Source organism: Abramis brama (assembly GCF_963993115.1).
Source record: "Abramis brama genome assembly, chromosome: 22".
In the NCBI taxonomy this organism is placed as follows: Eukaryota; Metazoa; Chordata; class Actinopteri; order Cypriniformes; family Leuciscidae; genus Abramis; species Abramis brama.
The window spans coordinates 3,660,659-3,671,062 of record NC_139984.1 but is presented as its reverse complement, the minus strand read 5'-3'; the positions used below and the strand labels follow the sequence as shown (position 1 = coordinate 3,671,062).

Here is a 10,404-nt window from a genome sequence, read left to right as displayed (position 1 = left end):
GTGTGGTGAGCGCTCTGTCTCCACCTATAGCTGGTGTGTGTGTGAGAGCACTGTCTCCACCTATAGCTGGTGTGTGTGTGAGAGCACTGTCTCCACCTATAGCTGGTGTGTGGTGAACGCACTGTCTCCACCTATAGCTGGTGTGTGGTGAGAGCACTGTCTCCACCTATAGCTGGTGTGTGGTGAACGCACTGTCTCCACCTATAGCTGGTGTGTGTGTGAGAGCACTGTCTCCACCTATAGCTGGTGTGTGCTGAGAGCTCTGTCTCCACCTATAGCTGGTGTGTGGTGAACGCACTGTCTCCACCTATAGCTGGTGTGTGTGTGAGAGCTCTGTCTCCACCTATAGCTGGTGTGTGGTGAGCGCTCTGTCTCCACCTATAGCTGGTATGTGCTGAGAGCTCTGTCTCCACCTTTAGCTGGTGTGTGGTGAGCGCACTGTCTCCACCTATAGCTGGTGTGTGGTGAGAGCACTGTCTCCACCTATAGCTGGTATGTGCTGAGAGCTCTGTCTCCACCTTTAGCTGGTGTGTGGTGAGCGCACTGTCTCCACCTATAGCTGGTGTGTGGTGAGCGCACTGTCTCCACCTATAGCTGGTATGTGCTGAGAGCACTGTCTCCACCTATAGCTGGTATGTGCTGAGAGCTCTGTCTCCACCTATAGCTGGTGTGTGGTGAGCGCTCTGTCTCCACCTATAGCTGGTATGTGCTGAGAGCTCTGTCTCCACCTTTAGCTGGTGTGTGGTGAGCGCACTGTCTCCACCTATAGCTGGTGTGTGGTGAGAGCACTGTCTCCACCTATAGCTGGTATGTGCTGAGAGCACTGTCTCCACCTATAGCTGGTGTGTGTGTGAGAGCACTGTCTCCACCTATAGCTGGTGTGTGGTGAGAGCACTGTCTCCACCTATAGCTGGTGTGTGGTGAGAGCACTGTCTCCACCTATAGCTAGTGTGTGGTGAGCGCACTGTCTCCACCTATAGCTAGTGTGTGGTGAGAGCTCTGTCTCCACCTATAGGTGGTGTGTGGTGAGCGCACTGTCTCCACCTATAGCTGGTGTGTGGTGAGCGCTCTGTCTCCACCTATAGCTGGTATGTGCTGAGAGCTCTGTCTCCACCTATAGCTGGTGTGTGGTGAGCGCACTGTCTCCACCTTTAGCTGGTGTGTGGTGAGCGCTCTGTCTCCACCTATAGCTGGTATGTGCTGAGAGCTCTGTCTCCACCTATAGCTGGTGTGTGGTGAACGCACTGTCTCCACCTTTAGCTGGTGTGTGGTGAGCGCTCTGTCTCCACCTATAGCTGGTATGTGCTGAGAGCTCTGTCTCCACCTATAGCTGGTGTGTGGTGAGCGCACTGTCTCCACCTTTAGCTGGTGTGTGGTGAGCGCTCTGTCTCCACCTATAGCTGGTATGTGCTGAGAGCTCTGTCTCCACCTATAGCTGGTATGTGCTGAGAGCTCTGTCTCCACCTATAGCTGGTGTGTGGTGAGCGCTCTGTCTCCACCTATAGCTGGTATGTGCTGAGAGCTCTGTCTCCACCTATAGCTGGTGTGTGGTGAGCGCACTGTCTCCACCTTTAGCTGGTATGTGCTGAGAGCACTGTCTCCACCTATAGCTGGTGTGTGGTGAACGCACTGTCTCCACCTATAGCTGGTGTGTGGTGAGCGCACTGTCTCCACCTATAGCTGGTGTGTGGTGAGCGCTCTGTCTCCACCTATAGCTGGTATGTGCTGAGAGCTCTGTCTCCACCTTTAGCTGGTGTGTGGTGAGCGCACTGTCTCCACCTATAGCTGGTGTGTGGTGAGAGCACTGTCTCCACCTATAGCTGGTATGTGCTGAGAGCTCTGTCTCCACCTTTAGCTGGTGTGTGTTGAGCGCTCTGTCTCCACCTTTAGCTGGTGTGTGGTGAACGCACTGTCTCCACCTTTAGCTGGTGTGTGGTGAGAGCACTGTCTCCACCTATAGCTGGTATGTGCTGAGAGCTCTGTCTCCACCTTTAGCTGGTGTGTGTTGAGCGCACTGTCTCCACCTATAGCTGGTGTGTGGTGAACGCACTGTCTCCACCTTTAGCTGGTGTGTGGTGAGCGCTCTGTCTCCACCTATAGCTGGTATGTGCTGAGAGCTCTGTCTCCACCTATAGCTGGTGTGTGGTGAGCGCACTGTCTCCACCTTTAGCTGGTGTGTGGTGAGCGCTCTGTCTCCACCTATAGCTGGTATGTGCTGAGAGCTCTGTCTCCACCTATAGCTGGTGTGTGGTGAGAGCACTGTCTCCACCTATAGCTGGTGTGTGGTGAACGCACTGTCTCCACCTATAGCTGGTGTGTGGTGAGCGCACTGTCTCCACCTATAGCTGGTGTGTGGTGAGCGCTCTGTCTCCACCTATAGCTGGTATGTGCTGAGAGCTCTGTCTCCACCTATAGCTGGTGTGTGGTGAGCGCACTGTCTCCACCTTTAGCTGGTGTGTGGTGAGCGCTCTGTCTCCACCTATAGCTGGTATGTGCTGAGAGCTCTGTCTCCACCTATAGCTGGTGTGTGGTGAGAGCACTGTCTCCACCTATAGCTGGTGTGTGGTGAACGCACTGTCTCCACCTATAGCTGGTGTGTGGTGAACGCACTGTCTCCACCTATAGCTGGTGTGTGGTGAGCGCTCTGTCTCCACCTATAGCTGGTATGTGCTGAGAGCTCTGTCTCCACCTTTAGCTGGTGTGTGGTGAGCGCACTGTCTCCACCTATAGCTGGTGTGTGGTGAGAGCACTGTCTCCACCTCACTGTAAAAAAAATTAATGATCAATAAGTTATGCCAACATGTTTTTACATTGCTTTAACACATCAAAATAAGTTAAGCAATTTTCAACTTAATTTATACAAGACTGAACTCAATTTAACTCATTTTAATGTAATATAAGTTGAAATGACTTGAACATCCAAGTTGATTGTACTTAAAAATTTGAGGCAGCAACTTTTTTTTTTACAGTGTAGCTGGTGTGTGGTGAGCGCTCTGTCTCCTCCTATAGCTGGTGTGTGGTGAGCGCACTGTCTCCACCTATAGCTGGTGTGTGGTGAGAGCACTGTCTCCACCTATAGCTGGTGTGTGGTGAGCGCACTGTCTCCACCTATAGCTGGTGTGTGGTGAGAGCTCTGTCTCCACCTATAGGTGGTGTGTGGTGAGAGCACTGTCTCCACCTATAGGGGGTGTGTGGTGAGAGCACTGTCTCCACCTATAGCTGGTGTGTGTGTGAGAGCACTGTCTCCACCTATAGCTGGTGTGTGGTGAGCGCTCTGTCTCCACCGATAGCTGGTGTGTGTGTGAGAGCACTGTCTCCACCTATAGCTGGTGTGTGTGTGAGAGCACTGTCTCCACCTATAGCTGGTGTGTGGTGAACGCACTGTCTCCACCTATAGCTGGTGTGTGGTGAGAGCACTGTCTCCACCTATAGCTGGTGTGTGGTGAACGCACTGTCTCCACCTATAGCTGGTGTGTGTGTGTGAGAGCACTGTCTCCACCTATAGCTGGTGTGTGCTGAGAGCTCTGTCTCCACCTATAGCTGGTGTGTGGTGAACGCACTGTCTCCACCTATAGCTGGTGTGTGTGTGAGAGCTCTGTCTCCACCTATAGCTGGTATGTGCTGAGAGCTCTGTCTCCACCTTTAGCTGGTGTGTGGTGAGCGCACTGTCTCCACCTATAGCTGGTGTGTGGTGAGAGCACTGTCTCCACCTATAGCTGGTATGTGCTGAGAGCTCTGTCTCCACCTATAGCTGGTGTGTGGTGAACGCACTGTCTCCACCTATAGCTGGTGTGTGTGTGAGAGCTCTGTCTCCACCTATAGCTGGTATGTGCTGAGAGCTCTGTCTCCACCTTTAGCTGGTGTGTGGTGAGCGCACTGTCTCCACCTATAGCTGGTGTGTGGTGAGAGCACTGTCTCCACCTATAGCTGGTATGTGCTGAGAGCTCTGTCTCCACCTTTAGCTGGTGTGTGGTGAGCGCACTGTCTCCACCTATAGCTGGTGTGTGGTGAGCGCACTGTCTCCACCTATAGCTGGTATGTGCTGAGAGCACTGTCTCCACCTATAGCTGGTATGTGCTGAGAGCTCTGTCTCCACCTTTAGCTGGTGTGTGGTGAGCGCTCTGTCTCCACCTATAGCTGGTATGTGCTGAGAGCTCTGTCTCCACCTATAGCTGGTGTGTGGTGAACGCACTGTCTCCACCTTTAGCTGGTGTGTGGTGAGCGCTCTGTCTCCACCTATAGCTGGTATGTGCTGAGAGCTCTGTCTCCACCTATAGCTGGTGTGTGGTGAGCGCACTGTCTCCACCTTTAGCTGGTGTGTGGTGAGCGCTCTGTCTCCACCTATAGCTGGTATGTGCTGAGAGCTCTGTCTCCACCTATAGCTGGTGTGTGGTGAGCGCTCTGTCTCCACCTATAGCTGGTATGTGCTGAGAGCTCTGTCTCCACCTATAGCTGGTGTGTGGTGAGCGCACTGTCTCCACCTTTAGCTGGTATGTGCTGAGAGCACTGTCTCCACCTATAGCTGGTGTGTGGTGAACGCACTGTCTCCACCTATAGCTGGTGTGTGGTGAGCGCACTGTCTCCACCTATAGCTGGTGTGTGGTGAGCGCTCTGTCTCCACCTATAGCTGGTATGTGCTGAGAGCTCTGTCTCCACCTTTAGCTGGTGTGTGGTGAGCGCACTGTCTCCACCTATAGCTGGTGTGTGGTGAGAGCACTGTCTCCACCTATAGCTGGTATGTGCTGAGAGCTCTGTCTCCACCTTTAGCTGGTGTGTGTTGAGCGCTCTGTCTCCACCTTTAGCTGGTGTGTGGTGAACGCACTGTCTCCACCTTTAGCTGGTGTGTGGTGAGAGCACTGTCTCCACCTATAGCTGGTATGTGCTGAGAGCTCTGTCTCCACCTTTAGCTGGTGTGTGTTGAGCGCACTGTCTCCACCTATAGCTGGTGTGTGGTGAACGCACTGTCTCCACCTTTAGCTGGTGTGTGGTGAGCGCTCTGTCTCCACCTATAGCTGGTATGTGCTGAGAGCTCTGTCTCCACCTATAGCTGGTGTGTGGTGAGCGCACTGTCTCCACCTTTAGCTGGTGTGTGGTGAGCGCTCTGTCTCCACCTATAGCTGGTATGTGCTGAGAGCTCTGTCTCCACCTATAGCTGGTGTGTGGTGAGAGCACTGTCTCCACCTATAGCTGGTGTGTGGTGAACGCACTGTCTCCACCTATAGCTGGTGTGTGGTGAGCGCACTGTCTCCACCTATAGCTGGTGTGTGGTGAGCGCTCTGTCTCCACCTATAGCTGGTATGTGCTGAGAGCTCTGTCTCCACCTATAGCTGGTGTGTGGTGAGCGCACTGTCTCCACCTTTAGCTGGTGTGTGGTGAGCGCTCTGTCTCCACCTATAGCTGGTGTGTGGTGAGCGCACTGTCTCCACCTTTAGCTGGTGTGTGCTGAGAGCTCTGTCTCCACCTATAGCTGGTGTGTGGTGAGAGCACTGTCTCCACCTATAGCTGGTGTGTGGTGAACGCACTGTCTCCACCTATAGCTGGTGTGTGGTGAACGCACTGTCTCCACCTATAGCTGGTGTGTGGTGAGCGCTCTGTCTCCACCTATAGCTGGTATGTGCTGAGAGCTCTGTCTCCACCTTTAGCTGGTGTGTGGTGAGCGCACTGTCTCCACCTATAGCTGGTGTGTGGTGAGAGCACTGTCTCCACCTCACTGTAAAAAAAATTAATGATCAATAAGTTATGCCAACATGTTTTTACATTGCTTTAACACATCAAAATAAGTTAAGCAATTTTCAACTTAATTTATACAAGACTGAACTCAATTTAACTCATTTTAATGTAATATAAGTTGAAATGACTTGAACATCCAAGTTGATTGTACTTAAAAATTTGAGGCAGCAACTTTTTTTTTTACAGTGTAGCTGGTGTGTGGTGAGCGCTCTGTCTCCTCCTATAGCTGGTGTGTGGTGAGCGCACTGTCTCCACCTATAGCTGGTGTGTGGTGAGAGCACTGTCTCCACCTATAGCTGGTGTGTGGTGAGCGCTCTATCTCCACCTATAGCTGGTGTGTGGTGAGCGCACTGTCTCCACCTATAGCTGGTGTGTGGTGAGCGCTCTGTCTCCACCTATAGCTGGTGTGTGGTGAGCGCACTGTCTCCACCTATAGCTGGTGTGTGGTGAGCGCTCTATCTCCACCTATAGCTGGTGTGTGGTGAGCGCTCTGTCTCCACCTATAGCTGGTGTGTGGTGAGCGCTCTGTCTCCACCTATAGCTGGTGTGTGGTGAGCGCTCTGTCTCCACCTATAGCTGGTGTGTGGTGAGAGCACTGTCTCCACCTATAGCTGGTGTGTGGTGAGCGCACTGTCTCCACCTATAGCTGGTGTGTGGTGAGAGCACTGTCTCCACCTATAGCTGGTGTGTGGTGAGCGCTCTGTCTCCACCTATAGCTGGTGTGTGGTGAGAGCTCTGTCTCCACCTATAGCTGGTGTGTGGTGATCGCTCTGTCTCCACCTATAGCTGGTGTGTGGTGAGCGTTCGTATTACAGTAATTCATACAAAGTTTAATAAAGCAATAAATAGTTTACTCAGTAAAAATAATTCTCAATATTATATGTTGGTTTGTTGAGCTGTAGAGATCCCTTGCAAGGTTTCATTCTTTAAATGAACAACACTACACCTGAGAGAAAGATTAACATTTAGAAGACAGCCTCTTTTTTGAATGCATTTATTCAGGAAACATGACTCTCCATTTGTAGTCAGACTGTCAGATCTGCTAGAAGGAGATCATTCACTGCCAGGCTCGTCTTGTGTCTGTACGGTGTCTCGTAGGGCAGCATACTGTGCCATGTTAGGCAATCCTGATGCTACACAACAGCTCAGAGCACTGCGGGAAATGGCCATTTCATTTGCATCAAACCTGTGTAGAAAACAGATGCAAGGAATGCAATGAAATATAGTCTGTATTAGACTTAGAGACTTCCACTTATATCTAATGCAGTGTGAAAATATCTGTGAGATTTAGTGTTTGTGGAAGTTACCATTGATCTGTCTTCTCATCGTAGCACTCCACATCAGAGCTGGTGCTGAATCCATTATAGCCTCCGACAGCAAACAACTGACCATTAACTACCTGGGATTTTGAGGAAAGTAAAAAGTAAAATAAGTAATGTACAGATAAAGTCTTTAACTTGACATTAATAAACATAGTTAGAATGTTTTGACACACATTGATCATTGAAGCCTTCAACAATGTTAGGGTGCAACTTTCCAATTATTCTCAATATGGAACCAAAAAATAATAATTCCCCCATATTCATTATCATCAAATCATTACTGTAATGTTATTTCATAGTTTCACCAGAGACAGATATTAACTGTCCACATCTCACCTCAATGCCAAAGTTGCTGCGTGGGATGTACATTGATGCAACATCACTCCAGATGTTAGTGAGCGGATTGTAGGCCTCCGCACACCGCAAACGACTGGCACCATCAAAACCACCAACCTTTAAATAAATACACTCTTTATTTATGTAATCTGAGCATTTGTATATGCACATCCATGCATGCATTTACAGAAGTGCAACCTTTAAACTGTGATTGTTCCATATTTCTGTATTTGTGTCATGGTTATCATAGTTAATTAAAACTATAACACTGTGTTTAATACTCACAGCATACACTAGATCTGCATAAGCGATCACACCAACACCACTGCGGCGGCTACTCATGGGAGCGATGAGAGTCCACTGGTTTGTTTCAGGGTTGAAGCTCTCAGCAGAGGAGAGACACTCGGTCCCAGTAAAACCACCACAGATATAAATCTGACAGACACAAATATAACATGCATGATGTTTGTGCACAATCATCACAGATTGATCAGAAAACCAGTGTTTAAAACACTTTAAATGTTATGATATTACTTTCCATATTAACACTATTCCTTATGCCATATCTCTATTCCCCCTTTCCTTCATGCTTTACAGGCATTAAGAGTCTCCAGCAGAAGAGTGAGGGATCATGGGTAAGTGCTCTTACCCTGCCCTGCAGTGAGGTGGCGCTGGCGTCACTCCTTTGTTCATTCATGGGTGCCATCATTGTCCACTGATTGGTGTTTGGATCGTAGCGCTCTACTGTTTTAAGCCGTTGTTGTCCATCAAAACCACCAATGGCATAAATGAGCCCGTCCAGAACAGCAACACTAATATAGCAGCGGCGTTCATACATGGGGGCCACCTACAACACACCAAATACATCAGTGTGCGGACACACACCAATACACCATCTCACTGGTTCTGTCCTATCAGTTGCAAATAAATACAATAATACTATTTTTTTTTTTTAATGGTATTTTTTGACAAAATCATGATGGTAACTCTGGTTTATTATATTATATTATATTATATTATATTATATTATACAAAGCTACAACAATTGATGGAACACAAACAAAAATGTAACATGGTTTTACCACTTTTTAGACATGTACTACGGTAATACAGTGGTATTCTTTGAAGTAATGTGGAGTACAGCACATCATTCAGCACTATGGTCCATATCAAAGTACTATCCGGTACCATCACTGTACCACAATACTGTTTTGTGAAGGAAGCTAAATTAAAGTTACATGTTGACCTACAGCATTACTCACCTCATGCCAAGTCTGAGTGATAAGACTGAATTTCCTCACGCTGTTGAAATACTCCACATGGTCAAGACCACCAATACAGTAGACAAACTCATCCAGGACTGCTGTCCCATGATAGGCTCTGGGACGCTCGTCCTCTTGAGTCACACTGACCCAGCAGTCTGCCTTCACATCGTATGCCTCAATCTCATTGGTGGGATTGCCGCCGCTCCATCCTCCGATGGCCAATAGGATTGATGAGGGCAGACGTGGACGTGTCAGTTGATGCATGAGTTCTGAGTTGGTGGGTTCATCCATGTTGAGGTCAAACAAAGTCTTCATTGCATTGATGATAACAGGCATGCAGGCTTCATTCTCCATCACTAACGCATTGCACTTCACATTATTGATGAAGTAGTCTGAGGACATCAACCCCAATCGAACCTGAAGCACAAGGGAGAGTTCAGACTTTCAGAGACTGTTGCAAGACTGTTACTAAGCAGTTATATGGTGTTCAACAACCAAAAAGGATTTCCAAAATGGCAAAATTTCTAACATTTAACTAACATTAAAATAATAGCAGAAAATGTATCTCGATTTTAAGAGTTTTAAGATATTTGTAATTAAAAACAAGACAAAAATCTCTGTTTTACCTTTGGCAGAAGCACGGCAATGTGTCGCCTCCTGTTTTCTGGTGCATGATTAATCCAGTGGAGGACGGCTTCAAAAACCAGCTCCTCCTGTCTGACATTCAGCTCATCCTCACCAATGATCTCCTCCAGCTGCTCCAGGGAGAGCTCCAGGAACTCCTCAGGGACGTGCAGAACCTCCTCAAAGTGCTGCAGGATGAAGTGCTGTGCTTTACAGTGGAGCTTTGAGCAGGAGGAAACGCCCTCTGTAAACCTGCAGATGCCAATGCAGTTCTCTGGGCATAACTCTGACTCCAGGAACTGACAGCAGGAATCTATAAGACCTGAGACTGAGATCATTTCAGCCGCCACCAAGAGCTCCACCACATTCTCTTCAGTAATGAGCACAGATCTTGTGTACGCATACTGGATAATAAGAGGCATGATGTCTCGGGATATTCCTTGAATTTCACAGAAAAGTTGTGCTGGGCTGCTCCAGTTGTTGGAGAAAAGAGCCCTGCGAACCAATTTGACAAAGAAATACAGACATTAATAATGAGCATATATAAAATAACTTTTCGTTATTTACATTTTAATTTCAGCCAGATTTACTTAGAGAAACAGATTAGTTTCCTATATTAAATCTGAAATGCTGGGTAAAACTTCATTCATAGCCACTTCCAGAATCAAATTTCCTAGATATCATAGTTACATTAATTTTTCTGGCAATACACTCATTCATTTTCGTGCATTTATATATTTGGACTTAGGCAGTTTCAACAGTATAATGTTGGCAGTGGAAATTATGTATATAATTATAATCATTTCTAGGTAATTTGCGCACAATTGCAGTTCAAATGCTTCTTCTCACCTAAAGTAGGAGCTGCAGCCACACATGATGATCTTGTGCACCTGAAATTCTCTGTCATTGGACTTGATGATCATGTCAGTGTGTTCGCCCATTAAACGTGCTTCATCAAACACGTCAAAGGCTGTTGCTCGTATGTTCTCCATGTTCTCTCAGGACTGTAAATGTGTTCAGTCTTCTCTCCTCAAACTCTGAGTAAAGTCTCCTCAGGATTGAGTCTTTGTGGGACTTTTGCTCAGGAGAGTTCTAGAGAATGTCTCTGTGACATCATAGTAGTAGAG

General features: G+C 48.0%; 1 protein-coding gene across 1 annotated transcript; it reads right to left on the bottom strand.

Moving 5' to 3' along the window:
- Positions 1 to 6,541: 6,541 nt before the first annotated feature.
- Positions 6,542 to 9,782, bottom strand: LOC311073388 (kelch-like protein 10). Its single transcript, XM_084099117.1, has 7 exons — positions 9,280 to 9,782; positions 8,651 to 9,070; positions 8,038 to 8,235; positions 7,674 to 7,823; positions 7,389 to 7,505; positions 7,038 to 7,129; positions 6,542 to 6,916 (listed from the first exon to the last, which is right to left on the bottom strand). The coding sequence occupies exons 1-7, from the start codon at positions 9,697 to 9,699 to the stop codon at positions 6,784 to 6,786; spliced, it is 1,530 nt and encodes a 509-aa protein (XP_083955243.1). The 5' UTR covers positions 9,700 to 9,782; the 3' UTR covers positions 6,542 to 6,783.
- Between the last annotated feature and the right edge of the window lie 622 nt (positions 9,783 to 10,404).